Source organism: Euprymna scolopes, chromosome 24 (genome assembly GCF_053919585.1).
Source record: "Euprymna scolopes isolate OS-2025 chromosome 24, ASM5391958v1, whole genome shotgun sequence".
NCBI lineage: Eukaryota > Metazoa > Mollusca > Cephalopoda > Sepiida > Sepiolidae > Euprymna > Euprymna scolopes.
Genome location: NC_136505.1, coordinates 76,880,342 through 76,908,197, shown reverse-complemented (window position 1 = coordinate 76,908,197; position 27,856 = coordinate 76,880,342). Strand labels below are relative to the sequence as shown.

At 34.2% G+C, this 27,856-nt stretch overlaps 1 protein-coding gene across 3 annotated transcripts in view; it reads right to left on the bottom strand.

Annotated features, from left to right (window-relative positions):
- Window positions 1–27,856, bottom strand: part of LOC145246779 (integrin-linked kinase-associated serine/threonine phosphatase 2C-like) — a 148,718-nt gene that overhangs the window by 79,369 nt on the left and 41,493 nt on the right. For 2 of the 3 annotated variants that reach the window (XM_080108572.1, XM_080108570.1), the window contains exons 2-4: window positions 18,167–18,319; window positions 17,392–17,509; window positions 8,046–8,152 (exon numbers count right to left, since the gene is read on the bottom strand). In XM_080108572.1, the coding sequence (XP_079964698.1) occupies window positions 8,046–8,152; window positions 17,392–17,456 (172 nt within the window). In that variant the 5' untranslated portion in view covers window positions 17,457–17,509; window positions 18,167–18,319. Of the gene's footprint in view, window positions 1–8,045; window positions 8,153–17,391; window positions 17,510–18,166; window positions 18,325–27,856 lie in introns of all 3 variants that reach the window. The other variant, XM_080108571.1, reaches the window with a different exon arrangement.

The following is a 27,856-nucleotide window of genomic DNA, read 5'->3' as shown; positions in this document are numbered from 1 at the left end:
GAGGAGAGACAAAAAAGATAGAAGGGATGAGGAGAGACAAAAAAAGATAGAAGGGGTGAGGAGAGACAAAAAAGATAGAAGGGGCGAGGAGAGACAAAAAAGATAGAAGGGGTGAGGAGAGACAAAAAAGATAGAAGGGATGAGGAGAGACAAAAAAAGATAGAAGGGGTGAGGAGAGACAAAAAAGATAGAAGGGATGAGGAGAGACAAAAAAGATAGAAGGGGTGAGGAGAGACAAAAAAAGATAGAAGGGGTGAGGAGAGATAAAAAAGACAGAAGGGATGAGGAGAGACAAAAAAGATAGAAGGGATGAAGAGAGACAAAAAAGATAGAAGGGATGAGGAGAGACAAAAAAAGATAGAAGGGATGAGGAGAGACAAAAAAAGATGGAAGGGGTTAGGAGAGACAAAAAAGATAGAAGGGGTGAGGAGAGACAAAAAAGATAGAAGGGATGAGGAGAGACAAAAAAAGATAGAAGGGATGAGGAGAGACAAAAAAAGATAGAAGGGGTGAGGAGAGACAAAAAAGATAGAAGGGATGAGGAGAGACAAAAAAGATAGAAGGGGTGAGGAGAGACAAAAAAAGATAGAAGGGGTGAGGAGAGACAAAAAAGATAGAAGGGATGAAGAGAGACAAAAAAGATAGAAGGGATGAGGAGAGACAAAAAAGATAGAAGGGATGAGGAGAGACAAAAAAGATAGAAGGGATGAGGAGAGACAAAAAAAGATAGAAGGGATGAGGAGAGACAAAAAAAGATAGAAGGGATGAGGAGAGACAAAAAAGATAGAAGGGATGAGGAGAGACAAAAAAAGATAGAAGGGATGAGGAGAGACAAAAAAGATAGAAGGGGTGAGGAGAGACGAAAAAGATAGAAGGGGTGAGGAGAGACAAAAAAGATAGAATGGATGAGGAGAGACAAAAAAAGATAGAAGGGGTGAGGAGAGACAAAAAAGATAGAAGGGGTGAGGAGAGACAAAAAAGATAGAAGGGGTGAGGAGAGACAAAAAAGATAGAAGGGGTGAGGAGAGACAAAAAAGATAGAAGGGGTGAGGAGAGACAAAAAAGATAGAAGGGATGAGGAGAGACAAAAAAGATAGAAGGGATGAGGAGAGACAAAAAAAGATAGAAGGGGTGAGGAGAGACAAAAAAGATAGAAGGGATGAGGAGAGACAAAAAAGATAGAAGGGATGAGGAGAGACAAAAAAGATAGAAGGGATGAGGAGAGACAAAAAAGATAGAAGGGGTGAGGAGAGACAAAAAAGATAGAAGGGATGAGGAGAGACAAAAAAAGATAGAAGGGGTGAGGAGAGACAAAAAAGATAGAAGGGGTGAGGAGAGACAAAAAAGATAGAAGGGGTGAGGAGAGACAAAAAAGATAGAAGGGATGAGGAGAGACAAAAAAAGATAGAAGGGGTGAGGAGAGACAAAAAAGATAGAAGGGATGAGGAGAGACAAAAAAGATAGAAGGGGTGAGGAGAGACAAAAAAAGATAGAAGGGGTGAGGAGAGATAAAAAAGACAGAAGGGATGAGGAGAGACAAAAAAGATAGAAGGGATGAAGAGAGACAAAAAAGATAGAAGGGATGAGGAGAGACAAAAAAAGATAGAAGGGATGAGGAGAGACAAAAAAAGATAGAAGGGGTTAGGAGAGACAAAAAAGATAGAAGGGGTGAGGAGAGACAAAAAAGATAGAAGGGATGAGGAGAGACAAAAAAAGATAGAAGGGATGAGGAGAGACAAAAAAAGATAGAAGGGGTGAGGAGAGACAAAAAAGATAGAAGGGATGAGGAGAGACAAAAAAGATAGAAGGGGTGAGGAGAGACAAAAAAAGATAGAAGGGGTGAGGAGAGACAAAAAAGATAGAAGGGATGAAGAGAGACAAAAAAGATAGAAGGGATGAGGAGAGACAAAAAAGATAGAAGGGATGAGGAGAGACAAAAAAGATAGAAGGGATGAGGAGAGACAAAAAAGATAGAAGGGATGAGGAGAGACAAAAAAAGATAGAAGGGATGAGGAGAGACAAAAAAAGATAGAAGGGATGAGGAGAGACAAAAAAGATAGAAGGGATGAGGAGAGACAAAAAAAGATAGAAGGGATGAGGAGAGACAAAAAAGATAGAAGGGGTGAGGAGAGACGAAAAAGATAGAAGGGGTGAGGAGAGACAAAAAAGATAGAATGGATGAGGAGAGACAAAAAAAGATAGAAGGGGTGAGGAGAGACAAAAAAGATAGAAGGGATGAGGAGTAACAAAAAAAGATAGAAGGGATGAGGAAAGACAAAAAAGATAGTAGGGATGAGGAAAGACAAAAAAGATAGTAGGGATGAGGAGAGACAAAAAAGATAGAAGGGGTGAGGAGAGACAAAAAAGATAGGAGGGGTGAGGAGAGACAAAAAAGATAGAAGGGGTGAGGAGAGACAAAAAAGATAGAAGGGGTGAGGAGAGACAAAAAAGATAGAAGGGGTGAGGAGAGACAAAAAAGATAGAAGGGGTGAGGAGAGGCAAAAAAGATAGAAGGGGTGAGGAGAGACAAAAAAGATAGAAGGGGTGAGGAGAGACAAAAAAGATAGAAGGGGTGAGGAGAGACAAAAAAGATAGAAGGGGTGAGGAGAGACGAAAAAGATAGAAGGGGTGAGGAGAGACGAAAAAGATAGAAGGGGTGAGGAGAGACAAAAAAGATAAAAGGGGTGAGGAGAGACAAAAAAGATAGAAGGGATGAGGAGAGACAAAAAAGATAGAAGGGATGAGGAGAGACAAAAAAAGATAGAAGGGGTGAGGAGAGACAAAAAAGATAGAAGGGATGAGGAGAGACAAAAAAGATAGAAGGGATGAGGAGAGACAAAAAAGATAGAAGGGATGAGGAGAGACAAAAAAGATAGAAGGGGTGAGGAGAGACAAAAAAGATAGAAGGGATGAGGAGAGACAAAAAAAGATAGAAGGGATGAGGAGAGACAAAAAAAGATAGAAGGGATGAGGAGAGACAAAAAAAGATAGAAGGAGTGAGGAGAGACAAAAAAAGATAGAAGGGGTGAGGAGAGACAAAAAAGATAGAAGGGGTGAGGAGAGACAAAAAAGATAGAAGGGATGAGGAGAGACAAAAAAAGATAGAAGGGGTGAGGAGAGACAAAAAAGATAGAAGGGGTGAGGAGAGACAAAAAAGATAGAAGGGGTGAGGAGAGACAAAAAAGATAGAAGGGATGAGGAGAGACAAAAAAGATAGAAGGGGTGAGGAGAGACAAAAAAGATAGAAGGGATGAGGAGAGACAAAAAAAGATAGAAGGGGTGAGGAGAGACAAAAAAGATAGAAGGGGTGAGGAGAGACAAAAAAGATAGAAGGGGTGAGGAGAGACAAAAAAGATAGAAGGGAGGAGGAGAGACAAAAAAGATAGAAGGGGTGAGGAGAGACAAAAAAGATAGAAGGGGTGAGGAGAGACAAAAAAGATAGAAGGGGTGAGGAGAGACAAAAAAGATAGAAGGGGTGAGGAGAGACAAAAAAGATAGAAGGGGTGAGGAGAGACAAAAAAGATAGAAGGGGTGAGGAGAGACAAAAAAGATAGAAGGGGTGAGGAGAGACAAAAAAGATAGAAGGGATGAGGAGTAACAAAAAAAGATAGAAGGGATGAGGAAAGACAAAAAAGATAGTAGGGATGAGGAGAGACAAAAAAGATAGAAGGGGTGAGGAGAGACAAAAAAGATAGAAGGGGTGAGGAGAGACAAAAAAGATAGAAGGAGTCAGGAGAGACAAAAAAGATAGAAGGGGTGAGGAGAGACAAAAAAGATAGAAGGGGTGAGGAGAGACAAAAAAGATAGAAGGGGTGAGGAGAGACAAAAAAGATAGAAGGGGTGAGGAGAGACAAAAAAGATAGAAGGGGTGAGGAGAGACAAAAAAGATAGAAGGGGTGAGGAGAGACAAAAAAGATAGAAGGGGTGAGGAGAGACAAAAAAGATAGAAGGGGTGAGGAGAGACAAAAAAGATAGAAGGGGTGAGGAGAGACAAAAAAGATAGAAGGGGTGAGGAGAGACAAAAAAGATAGAAGGGGTGAGGAGAGACAAAAAAGATAGAAGGGGTGAGGAGAGACAAAAAAGATAGAAGGGGTGAGGAGAGACAAAAAAGATAGAAGGGATGAGGAGAGACAAAAAAGATAGAAGGGATGAGGAGAGACAAAAAAAGATAGAATGGGGTGAGGAGAGACAAAAAAGATAGAAGGGATGAGGAGAGACAAAAAAGATAGAAGGGATGAGGAGAGACAAAAAAGATAGAAGGGATGAGGAGAGACAAAAAAGATAGAAGGGATGAGGAGAGACAAAAAAGATAGAAGGGATGAGGAGAGACAAAAAAAGATAGAAGAGGTGAGGAGAGACAAAAAAAGATAGAAGGGATGAGGAGAGACAAAAAAAGATAGAAGGGATGAGGAGAGACAAAAAAAGATAGAAGGGGTGAGGAGAGACAAAAAAGATAGAAGGGGTGAGGAGAGACAAAAAAGATAGAAGGGATGAGGAGAGACAAAAAAAGATAGAAGGGGTGAGGAGAGACAAAAAAGATAGAAGGGGTGAGGAGAGACAAAAAAGATAGAAGGGGTGAGCAGAGACAAAAAAGATAGAAGGGATGAGGAGAGACAAAAAAGATAGAAGGGGTGAGGAGAGACAAAAAAGATAGAAGGGGTGAGGAGAGACAAAAAAGATAGAAGGGATGAGGAGAGACAAAAAAAGATAGAAGGCGTGAGGAGAGACAAAAAAGATAGAAGGGGTGAGGAGAGACAAAAAAGATAGAAGGGGTGAGGAGAGACAAAAAAGATAGAAGGGATGAGGAGAGACAAAAAAGATAAAAGGGTTTAGGAGAGACAAAAAAGATAGAAGGGGTGAGGAGAGACAAAAAAGATAGAAGGGGTGAGGAGAGACAAAAAAGATAGAAGGGGTGAGGAGAGACAAAAAAGATAGAAGGGGTGAGGAGAGACAAAAAAGATAGAAGGGGTGAGGAGAGACAAAAAAGATAGAAGGGGTGAGGAGAGACAAAAAAGATAGAAGGGGTGAGGAGAGACAAAAAAGATAGAAGGGGTGAGGAGAGACAAAAAAGATAGAAGGGGTGAGGAGAGACAAAAAAGATAGAAGGGGTGAGGAGAGACGAAAAAGATAGAAGGGGTGAGGAGAGACAAAAAAGATAGAAGGGGTGAGGAGAGACAAAAAAGATAGAAGGGATGAGGAGAGACAAAAAAGATAGAAGGGGTGAGGAGAGACAAAAAAAGATAGAAGGGGTGAGGAGAGACAAAAAAGATAGAAGGGATGAGGAGAGACAAAAAAGATAGAAGGGATGAGGAGAGACAAAAAAGATAGAAGGGATGAGGAGAGACAAAAAAGATAGAAGGGATGAGGAGAGACAAAAAAAGATAGAAGGGATGAGGAGAGACAAAAAAAGATAGAAGGGATGAGGAGAGACAAAAAAGATAGAAGGGGTGAGGAGAGACAAAAAAAGATAGAAGGGGTGAGGAGAGACAAAAAAAGATAGAAGGGGTGAGGAGAGACAAAAAAGATAGAAGGGGTGAGGAGAGACAAAAAAGATAGAAGGGATGAGGAGAGACAAAAAAAGATAGAAGGGGTGAGGAGAGACAAAAAAGATAGAAGGGGTGAGGAGAGACAAAAAAGATAGAAGGGGTGAGGAGAGACAAAAAAGATAGAAGGGATGAGGAGAGACAAAAAAGATAGAAGGGGTGAGGAGAGACAAAAAAGATAGAAGGGATGAGGAGAGACAAAAAAAGATAGAAGGGGTGAGGAGAGACAAAAAAGATAGAAGGGGTGAGGAGAGACAAAAAAGATAGAAGGGGTGAGGAGAGACAAAAAAGATAGAAGGGAGGAGGAGAGACAAAAAAGATAGAAGGGGTGAGGAGAGACAAAAAAGATAGAAGGGGTGAGGAGAGACAAAAAAGATAGAAGGGGTGAGGAGAGACAAAAAAGATAGAAGGGGTGAGGAGAGACAAAAAAGATAGAAGGGGTGAGGAGAGACAAAAAAGATAGAAGGGGTGAGGAGAGACAAAAAAGATAGAAGGGGTGAGGAGAGACAAAAAAGATAGAAGGGATGAGGAGTAACAAAAAAAGATAGAAGGGATGAGGAAAGACAAAAAAGATAGTAGGGATGAGGAGAGACAAAAAAGATAGAAGGGGTGAGGAGAGACAAAAAAGATAGAAGGGGTGAGGAGAGACAAAAAAGATAGAAGGAGTCAGGAGAGACAAAAAAGATAGAAGGGGTGAGGAGAGACAAAAAAGATAGAAGGGGTGAGGAGAGACAAAAAAGATAGAAGGGGTGAGGAGAGACAAAAAAGATAGAAGGGGTGAGGAGAGACAAAAAAGATAGAAGGGGTGAGGAGAGACAAAAAAGATAGAAGGGGTGAGGAGAGACAAAAAAGATAGAAGGGGTGAGGAGAGACAAAAAAGATAGAAGGGGTGAGGAGAGACAAAAAAGATAGAAGGGGTGAGGAGAGACAAAAAAGATAGAAGGGGTGAGGAGAGACAAAAAAGATAGAAGGGGTGAGGAGAGACAAAAAAGATAGAAGGGGTGAGGAGAGACAAAAAAGATAGAAGGGATGAGGAGAGACAAAAAAGATAGAAGGGATGAGGAGAGACAAAAAAAGATAGAAGGGGTGAGGAGAGACAAAAAAGATAGAAGGGATGAGGAGAGACAAAAAAAAGATAGAAGGGATGAGGAGAGACAAAAAAGATAGAAGGGATGAGGAGAGACAAAAAAAGATAGAAGGGATGAGGAGAGACAAAAAAGATAGAAGGGATGAGGAGAGACAAAAAAGATAGAAGGGATGAGGAGAGACAAAAAAAGATAGAAGGGATGAGGAGAGACAAAAAAAGATAGAAGGGATGAGGAGAGACAAAAAAAGATAGAAGGGATGAGGAGAGACAAAAAAAGATAGAAGGGATGAGGAGAGACAAAAAAGATAGAAGGGATGAGGAGAGACAAAAAAGATAGAAGAGGTGAGGAGAGACAAAAAAAGATAGAAGGGGTGATGAGAGACAAAAAAAGATAGAAGGGGTGAGGAGAGACAAAAAAGATAGAAGGGATGAGGAGAGACAAAAATATAGAAGGGGTGAGGAGAGACAAAAAAAGATAGAAGGGGTGAGGAGAGACAAAAAAAGATAGAAGGGGTGAGGAGAGACAAAAAAAGATAGAAGGGGTGAGGAGAGACAAAAAAAGATAGAAGGGGTGAGGAGAGACAAAAAAAGATAGAAGGGATGAGGAGAGACAAAAAAGATAGAAGGGGTGAGGAGAGACAAAAAAAGACTAATTTTAATTGTAAGCTGCTTCTCCTAACTCAGTCTTTTATAGAAGAGGTTGCAGCGATCCTTTACTCTCGCACTAATATCTACTTCCACAATTACTGAAGAGCATTTTTAATAGGATGATTTTGGGCATACACAATTATTTTATATTTTCCATTTTCAGTATTATCTGTATATATACTAGGTATTAAATATATATACAGATCACTTCCTTTAAGTTTTTCAAGCATATATTACAATGATGAAATATAGGGAGTAATAGTGATTTACCATAAAATACATCTTATATTTTTCATATTAAAAGTACTTACTGATTTTTTTTCTCACATTTCTAACACAATATAATTCATATTACAACAACAGTTATGGATAATTTAAGAGAGGATAAGGCTATGGAAGCACAAGCCGTCTCTATGTTAATAAAGCAAAGAAATACTAACAATAATAGGTGAAAACACGTTTGTCTACAATTTTAGACAGCTCAGCATTAAAATACCAAATTGAATGGTCATCTTTTTAAAGACTACTCTCTCCAAAAGTTTATTCCATAAAATACTGCCTAATGCCAAACATGCTAAGCAAAATCTTTTCATGCAGTAACATATAAAATTGCAGATGTGATTCCTTAGATCATTTTTTATTCCTTTGGATTTTTTCCCTCGTTCATAGATCTTTTCTGTGAGAACGGCTAAGGATCTTCTTTTTAACTTGGAATTTTAGAATGGTTACATCAGATGCCTACAGTAGCACCAAGTTCAATCAATTACCCTTTGGAATGACTGTTCGGAGATTGACGTGCAGATTTTCCGAGGCAAAGCTGGCAGCTCGAGCTCCTCCGTGACCGTCAAAGACGCCATACAATGCCATCCTGCAACTAAAACAGATCAGCAGGCAGTCAAATGACACATGACATGACACAACATGCAACAGGGAACAAAATCACATTTGCGATACCTAAACAATTTCTTAACAAGTTTCAACGTTAAACTCATGTCATAAGTCTAAATTTTATGTCCACATTTTGGCCACTACACCTTCCAGCTGTCACACTCAGCAATGTCCATATTCTCAAACTGAAACACTAATTTAATCTACAAAGGCAAACTATTTTTATCCTACTTTCCACAAAACTTAGAGCTAACAAATAAGCAAAAATTACACCCTGAACCTATATCTTCCATTGGTTGTTCAATGAAGTTTTGTTGAATCAAAAATGTTTATATAACAAAATGTGCTTGGAAATAAAACTATATATTTGTAAGCTATTAGTAAAACCTTTTATAAATAAAACTCTTGTTTTAATAAAAACAATATAATGAAAATATCTGCAATCATAAATAAAAGTGCATATTTCAAAATCTAGATAGTTTCATTTACACTCGATACATACATCCGAGTGTGCAATCAAGATGTTGAGTGAATAACATTAATTGACCTATTAATTATTATAGCATATCTTTCTCTTGGTCTTTCCAAATTCCAGGACATTGTGTCAGCTTAGTGCTGTTACTTGAGGCAACATCACTAAGAGATGATGCAACATTCCTCACATAAGCTAGTGTATAGCAGTGTCGGCTTAGGGTCTTTTTTAGACTTTTAATGCTGCCATTTTAAATATTTGGTAACACTTTACTTTTAGAATGAAATATTGATTGAATTATCCTCATATTTGTTTGTCCTGACAAACCTTTGTATACAAAGAGACTTAATCATTGTTTCAAAAAAATAATAGTAATAATATCAGAACTCAGTTGAAATTCCAGGGTTGCTTATCTACTTCTTCCTTCCTTGTATGCTTGTCAGATAAATATCTATTAAATAAAGTGAACATCCTCATTGTTTCTTTTGTTTATGCATAGTGAGAATTTAAATGATTTTAAAAGAATTCTTTTCACCTTAAAAATAATTTCTAGCTTAAATAAAACAAATTCGACATGTTTAAATTTATTTAACATTATAAAAATTACATGCATTACATTAACAAGATTAGAATACTTCTTAAAACTAGTTAAGCTAATGAGAAGACAAAATTTTATTTAAAATGGTTTATTGGATTTGACAATAATTAATTTCGAAATGCATAAAATTTTAATTTTTGGTAAACAGCAACATTGATCATTTCTAAGTTAATAATTGAATTTCCTGTTTTGGTGATTGGATGATGTCATGTTTCCAAAAATAGGTGTGAAATGCAATAATGTATGAACATGTCTAAGCACATTATTATATAGATGGCCTTGTGAAAAACCATCACAACAGAATGCAACAACAAAATCATTATAGATGTATTTAAGACAAATCATAGATATGCTTACGTACATAAATTATAGATGTGTTTACATACATAAATTATAGATATGTTTACATACATAAATTATAGATATGTTTGCATACATAAATTATAGATATGTTTGCATACATAAATTATAGATATGTTTGCATACATAAATTATAGATATGTTTGCATACATAAATTATAGATGTGTTTACATACATAAATTATAGATATGTTTGCATACATAAATTATAGATATGTTTGCATACATAAATTATAGATGTGTTTGCATACATAAATTATAGATGTATTTACATACATAAATTGATGATTGCAACGTCTTGTCAGACGAGTGCCACTCCCTCAGACACTTAAAGTCCATGAGCCCAAATGCCTGAGGGAGTATCTATACAAAGATGATGTTACAGAGTCTTAGCTTTGTACGACAGCTAAGTCTCTCTCTCAGTTCAAAATGTTGAGATCCAGCAACAAGCAAGATAGCCAGCAAGAAATTAAACTGCAGACCAGCTTAATGCGGGTACTAGTCTTCCGCTTTGTTTTTTTAAATCAGAGATTTGCTTCTCCTAGAACGGTTGCCTTCACCACGGCTTACAGGAGCCCTCTCTACCCCAATACACATATACACACACACAAATATACACGGTGCTAGTTGGCCGTTGACCCAGAAAAAGAGTTCATTCGCCCTTTGGAAGGTCTTGTTTTTAATCCTTCAGGGAGACTAGCCGCCCTCCTCACCAAACAAGTCTGGTGGGGGAACCAGTTTAGTCGCCGGTGACCCGACCATGAGGCAGGTAGTACTGGGTTACATGGTACCAGTAGCATATGACATGACCTGACCACATACATAAATTATAGACATGCTTACATACATAAATTATAGATGTGGTTACATACATAAATTATAGATGTGTTTACATACATAAATTATAGATGTGTTTGCATACATAAATTATAGATGTGTTTACATACATAAATTATAGATGTGTTTACATACATAAATTATAGATGTGTTTACATACATAAATTATAGATGTGTTTACATACATAAATTATAGATGTGTTTACATACATAAATTATAGATGTGTTTACATACATAAATTATAGATATGTTTACATACATAAATTATAGATATGTTTACATACATAAATTAGATGATTTTACATACATAAATTAGACATGCTTATATACATAAATTATAGATGTTTATATACATAAATTATAGACATGCTTACATACATAAATTATAGATGTGTTTACATACATAAATTATAGATGTGTTTACATACATAAATTATAGATGTGTTTACATACATACATTATAGATGTGTTTACATAAATACATTACAGATGTGTTTACATACATACATTATAGATGTGTTTACATACATACATTATAGATGTGTTTACATACATAAATTATAGATGTGTTTACATACATAAATTATAGATGTGTTTACATACATAAATTATAGATGTGTTTACATACATAAATTATAGATGTGTTTACATACATAAATTATAGACATGCTTACATACATAAATTATAGATATGTTTATATACATAAATTATAGATATGTTTACATACATAAATTATAGATATATTTACATACATATATTATAGATATGTTTACATACATAAATTATAGACATGCTTACATACATAAATTATAGACATGTTTACATACATAAATTATAGATATGTTTGCATACATAAATTATAGATATGTTTACATACATAAATTATAGATATGTTTATATACATAAATTATAGACATGCTTACATACATAAATTATAGACATGCTTACATACATAAATTATAGATATGTTTACATACATAAATTATAGATGTGTTTACATACATAAATTATAGACATGCTTACATACATAAATTATAGATATGTTTATATACATAAATTATAGATATGTTTATATACATAAATTATAGATATGTTTACATACATAAATTATAGATGTGTTTACATGCATAAATTATCGATGTGTTTACATACATAAATTGTAGATGTGTTTACATACATAAATTATAGATATGTTTACATACATAAATTATAGATATGTTTATATACATAAATTATAGATATGTTTATATACATAAATTATAGATATGTTTATATACATAAATTATAGATATGTTTATATACATAAATCATAGACATGTTTACTGTTGCAATATTTTAGACTTGTAATGGGGTATGATCCCACACAGTCGGACGATTCTATTTATAAACGATGCTGCTATGAACTGACGAATCGAATTAATTCATGTTCTGCTACCAACCAATCAGAAACCAGTATTGCTTCATAAATATTAAACCTTTTCTGGAGCAATTTCACATGTTTTTTTTTTTTCTTCCCGTCTCAACACGGTAAGGATATTTTGCTCTGTGGAACTGTCTACTGCAAACAAGTCACCTCTCAAAACTTGTTTAGAACAACGAACCATCGGAAACTGTTCTGTCTACTGCAAACCATTCACCTCTCAAGATTTGTTTAAAACAACGAACCATCTGAAACTTTTATGAAACTAAACATGGCTTACACTAGAGGTTATGCGCCCAGCGTGCGTCTTTATTTCGATTGATCTGAATCAAAATTCGAATTGTGGCAAGTTAAATTTCTAGGATATCTACGAATCCGAAAGCTACACAAAGTACTTCAAACACAACCTGAAAACAGAAACAGCCCCGACTTCATTGAAAAGAACGCAACTGTCTTTGCGGAATTAATACAGTGGTTATATGACCAAAGTCTATCACTGGTAATGAGAGAAGCTCTGGACAATGGCTGCAAAGCATTGAACATATTAAGAGAGCATTATTTATCGAAAGGAAAACCCAAAATTATTTCTTTATACACTGAACTGATCTCTCTAAAACGAATGGAACCCGAAACTATTACAGATTATATTATAAGAGCCGAAACGACTGCAAATTCTTAAAAAATGTCTGGTGAAGTTATAAGTGACAGTCTGTTAATTTCCATGGTCCTTAAGGAATTACCGAGCGATTTCAAGCCATTTACCACCGTGATAACCCAGAAAGAAAAACCCATGACTTTTAGCCAATTCAAGGTAGCACTCAGAAGTTACGAAGAAACTGAAAAAAATGATCACAGAAAAAAACGAATCCACAAATATCATGAAATTTAAAAATACACACATAAAAACACCAAAATTGAATTATACCCATGCCAAGAATAAAAACCGCAACTTTGCCAATAACAATTTTTCTCCTAACAAAAGTACAAAAATTATTTGCTATAATTGTGGACGATTTAATCACAAGAGTTTCCAATGTAGATACAGGACTCAAAATGGTGACTCAATTAAAAATGTAGAGGGCTCTGTTAGCGAACATACATTTTTATTTTTGTGTACCTTTAATGCTTCAACAAACAATAATAATTTTCTTGTCGATTGTGGGGCCACGGCACATGTGATTACAAAGGAATCTGATTTTATCAATTTTGACCCCAACTTTAAGCCACAAAATCATTTTATAGCTGACGGGAGTCGAGTAAATGATATCATTTTGAAAAGAGGCGATGCTAAAATCTTGCTAAAGAACAATAAAAGTGAACTATGTTTCTGTATTCTAGAAAACGCTCTTATAATCCCAAAATTTAAACAAAATATATTTTCTGTACAAGCTTCCACAAAACAAGGTGCAAATATAAACTTTAGCCCCAAGAAATCAAAACTGGTATACCCGAATGGAACTGTATTCGACATTAAAGAAAATGGAAGACTATATTATTTAAATAGTGTAGTACCATCGAAAACCGCCTGCCATGATCTACAGACATGGCATAAAATTCTTGGACACTGCAATATTCCTGATATCAAAAAGTTGCCGACTGTAGTTGATGGAATGAAAATACAAACATCAAAAAACTTCAACTGCGACATCTGTACGCAAGGGAAAATGACAAACTATCAAAGCAAGATACCAGACAAAAAGGCCACAAAAATCCTATCAATAGTGCATTGTGACTTGAACGGTCCCATAGAACCGATGGCCAGAGAACATTATAGATATGTGTTGAATTTCGTAGGTTTAATAATGGTTTACTTTTTAAAAAACATATCTGATACCCTGCTAGCAACTAAAAAATATCTAGCCGACATGGCTCCCTATGGTGAAATCAAGTGTATTCGCTCTGACAACGGTACGGAATTCACCAATAAAGACTTTGAACTTTTACTAATTAACCATCATATCAGGCATGAAACATCAGCTCCTAGATCGCCACACCAAAACAGGACTGCTGAACGTGCGTGGCGGACACTTATTGAAATGGCAAGATGCCTACTCATTGAATCAAAACTCCCTAAAAACTTCTGGACGTATGCACTTATGGCGGCAACCTATATACACAACAGGTGCTTTAACAAAACACTATCTAAAACTCCATATGAATCTTTCTGTGGTAAAAAACCAAATTTAAGCAGAATGCATATATTTGGTTCAACTTGCTTCGCATATATAGATAAAAAGAGTAAATTGAATATTAAAGCTGACAGAGGTATATTTCTTGGATACGATAAAAACAGTCCAGCCAATTTAGTATCTTTTCCTGAAAAAAATAAAATAAAAAGAATCCGATGTGTAAAATTCACAGGCACGTTTAATTTTACAGACGAAAACCCATCATATGAAGAAGATGAAATTATATTCCCTCAAATAATTAAAACAAACGAAAACAATAAAAATGACGGAGACGAGAGTGTCCATGATGATGATAAAAGTCGAAAGATATCCCAAAAGAAATAGAAGGTGACTCAATTTTTTTGTGGTCGACAATATAACAGATTATCAAATTGACTATTGCTATTCAATGGAAAATACGCCAAAAAGCTTAAATGAAGCAATTAATTCAGAACATTATGATGAATGGAAAATTGCCATGAAAAAAGAAATAGATGCCTTAACCGAAAATGATACCTATACGGTAGTGCCTCTCCCAAAAGATAAACATGTTATTTCTACAAGATGAGTCTTTACAAAAAAAAACTACAACATCAGGCATAGAACAGTACAAAGCTAGATTCATTGCTCTCAGATTTACGGTATAGAATATTTTTCTACGTTTTCACCGACCACAAACCTAACGACAATCAGAATTTTACTGCAAGTCGCATCACAATATGACCTAAAGATCCATCAAATAGATGTAAAAAATGCTTATTTGAATGCCCCGATAGACTGTGAAATTTATATAACACCTCCAGAGGGATTTATAATGAAAAATAAAAATAGTGTGTGGCGACTTAACAAGTCATTATATGGTCTAATGCAGAGTGCTCAGTGTTGGAACACAGTATTTCATGATTATATTATTAAACAACAATTTAGACAATGCACTGTAGACCCCTGTTTATATACACAACACGAAGACAATAAACTACTGATTTTGGTTTTGTGGGTCAATGATATTTTAATCGCATCAAATTGTGACATAATATTAACTGATGTTAAAAACAAATCAAGTAAAAGATTCAAAATGACCCATCTTGGCAAAATATCCTGATTTCTGTGGATAGAATTTACTCAAAGCAAAGGACTTGTTACGATAAATCAATCAATATATATCGACAAAATACTATTAAAATTTGGAATGGGAAAGTGCAAGAAACGCTCTACACCGGCCGAAAATGATAATAATAAAAATATGCACACAGAATCTGAAATAATAAATGACACACAATATCACCAAATTATAGGTAGTCTTATATATTTAATGATTGCAACCAGGCCCGATATATGCTATACAGCAACAAAACTGTCACAAAAATTAACACGACGACAATGAAGGATTTAAACAGAGCTAAACAAGTCCTGCATTATTTAAAAGGAACTAAAGAACAGAAGTTAGTATTTAGAAAATCAAGAAATCCCCTAAAATTAGGTTTTTCGGATTCAGACTGGGGAAACAACAAAGATCGCAAGAGTATATCTGGATATTGTTTCAGACTCTCAGAAAATGGGCCTATTATTTCATGGAAATCTAAAAAGCAACAGATTGTATCTCTCTCTATGTGTGAAGCATAAATTATAGATATGTTTACATACATAAATTATAGATTTACTTGTAGACATAAATTATAGATATGTTTCTATACATAAATTATAGATATGTTTCTATACATAAATTATAGATATGTTTCTATACATAAATTATAGATATGTTTACATACATAAATTATAGATATATTTATAGACATAAATTATAGATATGTTTACATACATAAATTATAGATATGTTTATAGACAAATTATAGATATAGTTATAGACATAAATTATAGATATGTTTACATACATAAATTATAGATATGTTTATAGACATAAATTATAGATATGTTTATAGACATAAATTATAGATATGTTTATAGACATAAATTATAGATATGTTTATAGACATAAATTATAGATATGTTTACAGACATAAATTATAGATATGTTTATAGACATAAATTATAGATATGTTTATAGACATAAATTATAGATATGTTTATAGACATAAATTATAGATATGTTTATAGACATAAATTATAGATATGTTTATAGACATAAATTATAGATATGTTTATAGACATAAATTATAGATATGTTTATAGACATAAATTATAGATATGTTTATAGACATAAATTATAGATATATTCATAGACATAAATTATAGATCTATTTATAGACATAAATTATAGATATGTTTATAGACATAAATTATAGATATATTCATAGATAAATTATAGATATTATCGATTTAAAAATTTTGTCATCATTATTTCTGGTTTAATGTCTATTTCTCATGCGAACACGTTTATGATTGCTTTTTGAAATTAACTTCTAAATCAACTATGTCTGGTCTAGGCTTTATTCATTCCAATCGACACCAAAATGACAATAGCCTGGAGGTAGACCCTTTCAGCCATCTTGGAAATATGTTGAGTGCACATGGTGGGTGTTCAATATGGCATCTTGGGTAAAATTTTGTGAGTTGTTGCGGTTCGACATCCAAGATAAGTTGCATAGCAGCTGTGCCAGGAGTGTCATAATATTATTGGCAGGGAATATCGGGTCCTCGTCCAGCCCTCTCTCACTTGTTTGCTATTCAATGACGAATCCACAATCAGATCTGCAATATGAAATCTGACCAAACTCAACACATCAGGTTAGAGGATTTGTTGAAAGCACTACACTTGCCTAGCATCAAGGTTATCCTAAGGATTAACTAATTACACTGATAATATGGTCATGTGCAACAGTGATCCATCTCGATAAATCAATGCATAAGCATTGATGTTTTAAATCACAGGAAGGTTTGGAAGTAAAAGAAAATTTGACAAAACTGTACAGAGTGGAATTTGGAGACAGATGAGCTGAAGAGTGAGCGTATATGTAATATAAGAAACTGTCTGAACCCTGGAGGAAAAATGATGTAAAGTGAATAGAATGAGAAGGAGCTTTTTTATAAATAAACATATAATGCTACTAAACCTTATGTCTAGAATCCTTATTCCAATTTTGATCAAAATCCATTACACCATTTTTTGATTAAAGAAAATGTCTAAAATTATAAGCTTAAACTTAGGAAGTTTTTAAAAAACTGACTATAAATCAAATTAATAAATATTTTTAAATTTTGAAATCACATATTGAAAAAGAAAATGAAAATTTCACAAACAAAATATAAACCAAGATAATAAAATAAATTAACTTAAATTAAAAAATAGAATGAATCCTCCAAATGTATATTTAATGACCAAATCAAAAACTAAAGATGAAAATACTCACATTGATGGGTGGAGGCTTTCAAACTGAGCCGCATAATCATTAATAACAACATGAGCATCTTGCATTTCATCACGTTCACCTTTCAATTCCTTCACAAAACCTTTTAGGCTATAATTCACTGAAAAACAAAATTGGAAAAGTCATATTCTTCATTCTAAAAATAAAGACCAATGTGTAGTTATTTGCATTCATATATATATATATATATTTTCTTCCACATTGTCATGCAAATACAACAGGTGCTGTTTTTGAGCCCCAGAATGAAACGATTTCAAATGGTGAAGAGAAATAAGAAAGCAAATCAGACTTATCTTGCTGCCACCTAAAATGAATTCAGAAAGAAATTCTCTACTCCATAATAAAAAGTCAACAATTTCTTGAGATCATCAGCAATGTTTTATAAAAGAGGAACCAGAGTAGAACTCAGTCGAGCATTTTCATGAAAATAATGATAAAGTAGAAAAAAAACAAGAAAACTAGCAACGTTTTTTTCTGTGAGAAAAGAAACAAAAAAGATATTTTTCCAGATCAGCGGTATTTTGTATTATATATGTTATAGTTGTTTGTCAATTTCATTTTTACAATCATGGATACAAGTATAGTTTTGTTAAATTAACCATTTTCATTTCAGTATATTTCAACGGAGAAGAATTATAGTATTATTAAATAGAACTTTGAAGATAGGATTATGGAGGGGGCGGGGCCTTTAAAAAGAAAAGTTAGAAGGTACAAAGCAAGATGGAAAACTCCAAATGAACTGCTCATCAGTACGTACCAGTTAATCTGTGCTTGGCTTCTGTAGGAGAGAAGGTGGTGGTGTCAGTACATAAGACATCTGTGAACTTCCTTTTCAACCTTTGTTCTTTATCTTGTTCTCCATTCGTCGTTGATACAACAGGTTCAGACTTTGAAGCAGACTGGCAGCCTGCTGAGCTCATGGAAAGAAAAACAAAAGAACCATGTGTAGCTGGATGTACAACCTTGTGGAAGGGTGTGTATACTTGAATATTCATTGGAGAAAGACTAGAGAGAAAGACATACATTTATAGATCCTTATTCTAGGCCAACATATGCTTGATAAGTTCTATCAACAAATTATGAAATCAACAAAACAACTGCATAAAACAAAAAAAAAAACTGCATAAAACAAAAAAAAAACAACCGCATAAAACAATAGCAATGATCCAAAAAAGACAAAATTGTTCTTCAAATAATTATCGCTTCTTTACCATCTAAATATAATGATTTCCCCCACCCAACCAAAAAAAAACTTGCTCATCTTTAACACTACTACCACTAACTTTAGGCAGCAGTACAAAAAATAAATAAAAGCATTGGTATCATTGTAGATCAGTGTTTCATAACCTTTTTTGTATTAATTAACCTCTTTTCCTTCACCAAGAGTGTGTCTTTTTATATATTTACACAACATTGATTAATCTTTGGATTGATATTTTTATTTTAAAATATAAATAAAATAAATAAATAATAATAATTCTTTAAATAAAACTATTTAAATGAAAATTTGTATTTATTTTTTTACCATGTTTTGTATGAATATCACATTTAAAAGTAGTTGTTTACAAGTAATCTATAAATATAAAAGCGAAAATGTATGTATGTATGTATGTGTGTGTTCGCTTTTTCTGTATGTCCGCAAAAGGATTTTTTTCAGCGGCTTCTCAAAGCCGTCGCTCATTTTTAAAACTTTTTATATCACGTCGAAATCATAATATCTACGAGTCATGAACGGAAGTTGCCCGTCTATTTAATTTGCCCGACTCTGAAACGTTAAATATTCGACATTTTGGGATCGCCGCATATTACTTTCGTTTTTCAGTATAAAAAAAGCGAAACTCAATTCGAATCGCTTGCGCCAATGGTCTCTAGAAAGCGAGCTAACGTTTGGTTAATGTCGGCATACCGTCGTCATATCAGATGTGTGCTTTCATTTTGAGACGATACACTCCCCTAAAACGGGGGAGTTGTTTTTCCCCAAAGTTAGGTAAAAACAAACAAACCGGATCATTGACCTCATTAAAAACTGTCGCGCAAAAAATGTTAACTGCTGGATAACTATTGCTTACGTCGTCTTAACGCTTGCACAAAATGTTAATTCTACGACTTCCGTGTGGGCACCTGTCAATTTTGTTCTTACTTAAATAAATTCAAACATCTTTCAGTAACTCATTCTGGCTGGCTGAATGGTTAACGGTTCATGTTTTTTTCACATTTTATTTTCCAACTTCGCTTCAGGGCCTCGGGTTCGATCCTACCAACTTACCAAAACTTTTTAACCCCCGCCCCCTCCCGGTTTCTTTTTAATTTAAGAGCACACACACCTCGAAACACCCGGGCAACACCGGGTACCCTGCTAGTCTATATATAAAAGCAAAACTGTGTGTGTGCAATTTTTTTGTATTTCTGGCAAAGGCTTTTTTCAGGGGGGCGCTTGGGAGGGGGGGTCATTAATTCTTAGAACTTTTTATATACTCTCTAGATTATAATATCTATGAATCTATGATTTACGAAAGGAGGTTGTCTCTATCTTTTATTTGAGTGACTTTTACATGCTATTTTTTTGTGCTATTTCTTACTCTCTGCGTGTTTGTTTGGCTTTTCCATACAAAAAAGCGAAACTGAATCGAGAGCAAATACATCTACCTGGCATTCGTGCCAGGGATGTCCAGAAAGCAATGAGGTTTGATCAATGCGGGGAAAAACCCGTTATATCAGACAAGTGCTATTCATTTGGACACTCCCCTTTTTGTAGGAGCTGGTTTTACCAAACATCTTAGGGAAACAAACAAATACATAATAAATGTTTGATCTTGAAAACCAGACATTTATTTTTAAGCATTCAATTTCAACAATTCTCACTTTCTGCCCTCTTAGCATTGCGGTAAGATGTCAGGCTTTCTTTTCTGCCTTCGCCTCAAGTTCGCTTCGGGTTTGAGTCTACCTGCCTACTAAAACTTTTTTTTTTCTTTTATACCTCCAAACACCCGGGCACCCCTGCTAGTCTATATATATATAAAAGCAAAAACGTGTGTGTGTGTGTGCTTTTTTTGCATGTCCGGCAAAGGCTTTTTTCAGGGGAGGGGGGGGCGCTTCAGGGGGTCACTGTTTCTTAGAACTTTTTATATACTCCCTAGATTATAATATCTCCGATTTATGAAAGGACGTTGTGTCTATCTTTTATTTGAGTGACTTTTATGTTATAAAATTCCCACTATTCTGTTTTCTCGCCTATCTGTTTGGCTCTTTAATATAGATAAAGTGAAACTAATTTAAATGAAGTCAGTTCCTTGGCAGGGACGTCCAGAAAGCAATTAGCTTTGACAACTGTGTGGAAAACCCCTCATATCAGACAATTGCTATTCATTTTGACACCTGGGAGCTGGGAACGACCTCATGATGAAGAAAATAAAACTTAACTGGCACTTTCATTTCTTTGCCGACTCCTGACATATTTATCAGTGAGTCAACAGCTTTTCATTGACATCGCTAAATTTAAACGCTTTTCACTTCCTTTGCCATCGTAGCGCAGTGGTTTTCCACCTTCGCGTCACAGGTTCGAACCTGTCTGCCTGATACTCTTTTTTTTGTTCTGTTACACCTCCAAACACCCCGGACACCACCACTAGACTATATATAAAAGGCAAAATGTGTGTATGTGTGTTTGTATGTCTATCAAAAACTTTTGGCAGAGGCAACAGGTCCTCATGAGATAGGTATCATTTTAAAGCTTCACCCTTTGGACGACAAATATTGAAAAATTGGCCAAAAACATTCATTCCTTCACCCTAAACTGAGCAGTTTTCTACAAGGAGGGGTCAGTTTTTTGAGTCGCTATTTTTGCAAGTCGTCGTATCAGTTGGATTGACTTCGCTTAATTACAACATTCCAAACTTCCGGTTGGACCACGGAGACATCGGCAAAGACGTCATGTTTTTTTTTCTTTCCTCATTCGCGTTACGAGTTCAAGCCTACCTGCCTTCTACCACTTTTTTTTTTCTCTACATCCAAACTGCCTACTGTTGTTTCGCCCACCCCACTACTATTGATTCGTTTTTTTTTTTAATCCTCCTCCTCCCCGAGGTTCTACCCCGCCACACATCTAGGCAATGCCGAGTATCCCCATTAGTCTAATATCTAAAGGGCAAAATGTGTGTGTGTGTGTGTGTGTTTGTATGTCTTGCAAAAATCTTCCAACAGACGCGTCGAAACATGTTTTAGAGCTTGATCTCTCGGACGACAAATATCGAAAAATTGCCCCCAAAATTAATTCCTTCACTCTCAACTGGGGCGTTTTTTTACAAGAAGGGATCGGTTTTTTTTGTCAACAGTTTCGCAAGTCATCGTCTCCTTTCGATTGACTACCCTTAATTCCAGCATTCGCGACTTCTGGTTTTGCAATGGACGCATCAGCTAAGACATGTTTTTTTCACCTTCTTTTCCTCCTTCACGTTACGGGTTAAAACCTGCCTGCCTACTACCAATTTTTTTTAAAAGCTCTCTCCACCCAGACTGCCTACTGTTGCTTTGATTTCCCCCCCGAACCTCTTCACACCTGGGCAATGCCGAGTAACCTCACTAGTCTATAATATAAATCTCAAACGTCTGTTAATGTGTGTGTATGTTTGTATGTCTCACTAAAACTTTCGACACATGACCAACACTGACAAAATTGGTATCGTTTGAATGTTCAGTCTCTCGGACAACAAATATCAAAAAATTGGTTAAAAACATTCTTTCACCTTCAACTGGGCCATTTTTTACAAGGAGAGCTAAGAAGTTTTTTCATCAACATTTTTGCAAATCATCATACACCTTGCAATGACTAGCCTTATTTTGAACGCCACCAACGTCGTTTGTCATGGTGGGGACAACAACTAAACTGTTTTCACTTCCTTTTCCTCTTAGCGTTTGAGCCTACCTGCTTACTACCTTTTTTTTGCGCTTGCTTTTTTTAGGGGGTTGGTTATTTTTTTTTTTAAAGATTTTTTTAGAGTCCCATTGCTCAATACTCTTACGATAATCCTCTCCACACCCGGGCAATGCTGGGTATCCCCACTAGTCTATTATATTATAAAACTCAAATCGTCTTGCTTGGGCGTTGAAACCATGTTTCCGGTTTCGCTTTATGATGCGCATGCATAATTACATAAAAACAAAGCCATGAAAGTTATTTTTTTATTGAAAACTTTTTTTGCGTTTAAAATAGTCAAATAAAAAGAAAACTGTAAATCCCTTTTGATTTTTTTTACATCAGCATTAATGTTATTTGTATTTTTCATAGCAAGTTAAAATCATTTTCAAACAAAAAAAAAAAAATGTTAACGATTTTATAAATTCTTTTATAAATTCTGTAATTAAAAATTTAAAGATGACAAAATTACTCAAATAAGCTTGCCTGGTCATTGTAACCGTGTTAATAAAAAGAAAATACTTAACTTTCAACACATAATAACATCTAACTTTGGGCAATTGAGTGGCAAAATACTCGCGATCCTTATATCACATAAAATGAGCCAATTTCCCCTAGCAAATGATATGTAAACAATATCAATATTTCTGAAGTTAACAGTTTTAAATAAGCAGAAATTCTTTTTCAAAAATAAAAAATATAAACATTTTTTTAAATAATAACCACTTTTTATTCATTTTAAACAATACATACAGAACTTGTTTTTTAAATAAAATATTTTATGATTTTATACAATATAAAGGTTTTTATTTTTAATTTTAAACAATATAAACAAAATTTTTTAAAACAGATATCGTTCACAAATGCTTTTGATTATATCATGCACGGTTTTAACTAGTGGTGGGACGATTAATCGGAATCGTTAATCGTAAGAATCGTGTATTTTGGGAGGTATCGGAATCGGAATCGCATCGTTAAAAAATACCTTAATTTTCCGATTCCTTCATTACGATTCTTTTAGTCTGATGTTGAAAAAAAGAAAAAAATGTCCTGATATTTCTAACCGCAAGAGAGAAATGTAGCATGTTATAAAAAGAAACCAAAGAAATTCATTACTAACAGGGCAATGCTTAGTGCCCCCTCCCTTACAAGATTCATTCATTCAGATCTATTGTAATCAAAACTACAAAAGAGTTAACTTGAAAAGAAGTATGCAGGGCTCTACATTGCGAGTAAAAATTAAAAAAAATATGCTTATCTTTTTGGCGACTGTTTTTTTTTACTAACAATCTTCTAATAGTGAATGAAAATGCTTTTTCAACTTATATTTTCTTAAAATAAAACGAGCAAAGTCAAATTATTTAAACAGTAAAAGGTTTAATAGAACAATATACTTTTTTTCTTTTTTTCAAAGAAGGCTTTTGAAAGAAATATCTCTAAAATGAAATTGATCACGTATTATTTCGCAAAATTTTGACAGTCGGCTTCTTTTGAAGTTTCAAAAAGAATATCATTGGAATAACATTAGAACTACACATGCTAAGTGGTGGTTTGCAGTTAAGGTCTTCAGAAAATGAAAAAACAAAAACAATTATTTTGCTATCTCTTAAATACAGCTTTATATTTAATTTAAGCTACTACTGGGTAAGTCAATTTTCAAATATTTTTTTTTTTTTTAATTTACATTCTATTAAAATATTCAGCTCATGAAGCAATTAGATATATTTTTTGGAACTTCTTTGCAGATCCCCCCCCCCCCCCCAAAAAAATAAAATAAAATATGGCTGAATCCAAGTTGAGCGTTACAAATTCCAGAGAATTTTTGGAGGATGGGCACTATTGCCAAACGAATTATTTTGTGCTAAATAGTATTTTTTGTTAAAACCTTTGTAAGCATAGAACAAAATATCGAAGCCGGTGATTTTGTTTACTTTATGGCCATCCATCTTTATTGGAAATAAAAATGTCCGCTTGTCTTCTTCATAAAGTTATTCTGTAATCTGATTGGTCCGTTTTTTTCTTCGAGAGTGACCTGCGCTTTCTTGTTTTGGGAGATGGGGGGGGGGAGATTTTCCCGTCATTTAAAATATTATTAATCAAACGAAAAATTTAATAAACCAGATATACTTTATTTTACTTTTTCTTTCAATTTGACAAAACTTTAAATACTTATTTTACTTTTTCTTTCAATTTGACAAAAACTTTAAGTACTTTATTTTACTCTTTCTTTCAATTTGACAAAACGGCTGAATCCAAGTTGAGCGTTACAAGTTTTGTCAAATTGAAAGAAAAAGTAAAATAAAGTATATCTGGTTTATTAAATTTTTCCTCCAAAAATTCTCTGGAATTTGTAATGCTCAACTTGGATTCAGCCATAAAATATTGGTTTTAATTTAGATTAAATAACATTTTTGGTATTATTTTACTTTAGGGCTTGTCTGGCGTTCGTATAGAAAAATATATTTTTGAAAGTAGATTTAGGTGTGCTGAAAACGCCACTCCATTCTCGAGTAACTCTTTATAAAATACCTATTTCGAATTTTCTTTTTATCCCGAAAAAATAAAACTTACTCTAAAAAAGACATGGTGCTTATGTTTTTTGTACCCCCCCCCTCCAAAAAAAAACACCATGAACTTTATAAACAAACAAAAACACGTGTTAGATGCTTCCTTCGATATTTTAAAAACTATTTGCCGGCCCTAATTTTGAATGCAATATTTGTTTATAACACACCCGAAATTATATGAAAATTAAGATTTTAAAGGCAAGTCATGGTAGTGTATTATCGACATTTACAAAAAAAAAAAACAATTGCCTTTCCAAAATTATCCGCAATTTTTAAAAATTAATTTCCATCTAATTTTAAATTGTCCGCGAAAGATTACTACGCTTATGTCACTTTAATACGAGTGTGGGTGAACGAATAGCCTTAGTGTGCACGCGAGCGTACCATAACGAAAGCTGTAAAATGGCCGAAAATAGTCTGAGGGTTCAGAGGCTCATACCCACTAGCGTAGCTAGGGGGGGGCGGTCAGCCCCGGGTAACAGCCATAGAGGGGTGACAATCCCCCCCCTCCAAAAAAAAAATTTTTTCAGCCAAGCTTAGGTGCAAAAATAGAATTTATTTATTATATATTATGGAATTTTTACGTTTTAATTTAAAATCTTTTTTTAGAATATTATAAACTCTTAAAAAAATTAGTCATTGCAAAATCTTTTGTCGATTTTTATTGAAAAATTTTGTACTTATGAAATCAGTTGATGACATTTCATTTTTTTTAACTGTGGAAAAATGAGAAAGAAACGATATATATATATATATATATATATATATATATATATATATATGGTGCTCGGTAGAAATGGCACCGGTAAAAATGGCACAAGTGAATAACTAGGTAAAAATGGCACCAAAAGGTGCTACTGAAGCTATGGGTCCCAAATTCTAACCTCATTTTGGGTTTTGTAAAAGTTCCTATTTTCTTGCCGTCAACGAGGGCAGAGTTAGACACAAGGTCGATTTTTAATATCCCCCCCCCCAAAAAAAGGGGCAGTTTTCATCGGAACAAAAGATTACAATTACCTCAGTTTAGAAGCATTGTTTATCTAAAGGTTCTTATTTAATTGCACCCCCGCTAGGGCAAAGTTAGACACAAGGTTGGTTTTAAATCTGGGGAATATCCAGCTCCCCAAAAAGGGGCATTTTCGATCGGTTGGTTTTAAATCTGGGGAATATCCAGCTCCCCAAAAAGAGGCATTTTCAATCGGAACAAACAATTACAATTACCTCAGTTTAGAAGCATTGTTTATCTAAAGGTTCTTATTTAATTGCATCCCGCGAGGGCAAAGTTAGACACAAAGTTAGACACAATGTCGGTTTTTAATTTGGTGACTATCTAGCTCCCCAAAATGGGGTACTTAGGACTAATGAATCGCAACTTATCAAGGATAAAACACACTCGAGGATAAGGGTTAATGTGGAAGTTTTCAATTACACTAAACAAAATGCATCTTTTCTGGACAAGTTGTAGTTGTATTTTTGGGTTCTTTTTTCATAATGAATCGCTAGTTATCAAGGATAAAACACACACGGGGATAAGTTTTTTTTCCCTAAAACAAAACAAAATAAAAATGATCCAGAAAAGATGCACTTTGTTTAGTGTAATTAAAAGCTCCTTGGTTGACACTTATCCTCCACTGGCTTTTATCTTTGATAAAAGAAAAAACTAATTTTGATGCACTCTAAATTTATTTTATCATTGAATGTATTTTATCGTTGATAAGTTGGGCTTTGCCATTTTTTCTTATTTATCCAAAACTGCTATTATTGAATAAATATTGAACTCTGGAATGTTTCTGTTGAACTCAAGAATCTGCACAGAATTTCTGTCGGAGGTTGCATCGACTGATACGTTAACAAAGTGTAGTATCACTTCTGATCCTACACTCCACCTATTATCTCCCCGTTCAATGAAGAATTAATAAATCCTTTCAGACTGAGACAATTTTAATTTTTGTTCTGATCCAGAGTTCCTCTTGTAGGAGAGCTGGATATTGCCCACATAAAAAAAACGACCTTGTGTCTAACTTTGCCCTCTTGGGGAAGCAAGTAAATAGGAATACTCAAGATGAGAATAGTAGTCCAAAGCTGGAATGAGAACAGTAACACAAAATTCTCAAAGCTAAACTGTATCAATGTTGTTAATTACCAAAAATAGTTTTATTGCCTTATTAACAAATTCAACAGACACATAAACTAAAGTGAAAGAAAAAGGTTTTATGACCAATTCATCTCACAGTTTCATGCTCACAGTTGAGTATGAAACCGTTCTGGGGACATTTCTGGGGTCAATCGGTCACTGAGTATATTTCTGACATAAAATTATAAACTGATTCCAATATAAATAACAGCTTACTGATCAAATAATTTGATTTGGTGTTACTAATTTAATGCAAATAAATTTTCAAAAATTATAAGCAAATGAACTGAGTGTTGGTCCTTAAATTTCTTTGACCGGCAGTTCTGTGAAACTCAAATATAAACAAGTTTTTCTGATAACACAAAAATATACAATAACGAAGTAAATAACACAAAAAGATGAAAAGCAAAACATGTATAAAAACGTAAAAAATATAATTTCAGGTACTCCTTGCGTGTTGAGTTCCATAGCTCCCAGCATAAATATTTAATAACCGCCCCTTTGTGTGGAAATAAAAAGCTTTTGTAATGAATTTGTTTCCCAATTTTACAAACATTTTTTTAATTTATTTACTTATTTATTTACGCTGGTTTATTACAAACATTTTTTCGCACCATTCAACATTTTTAAATGATTAAATAAATTAGCATTAAAATAGGTATTTATACATGTTTGATACCCCGAGAGTACAAACAACATTGAAATAATAACTATTTAGAAAGCCATTCTTAACATGGAGGTGGGGTGAACTATTTTGCACTTTCACCTAACAATTTAATGAAATAAAAGTAACATTATTTTTTTTAAGTTCATATTTCTTTCGGTATCAAACAT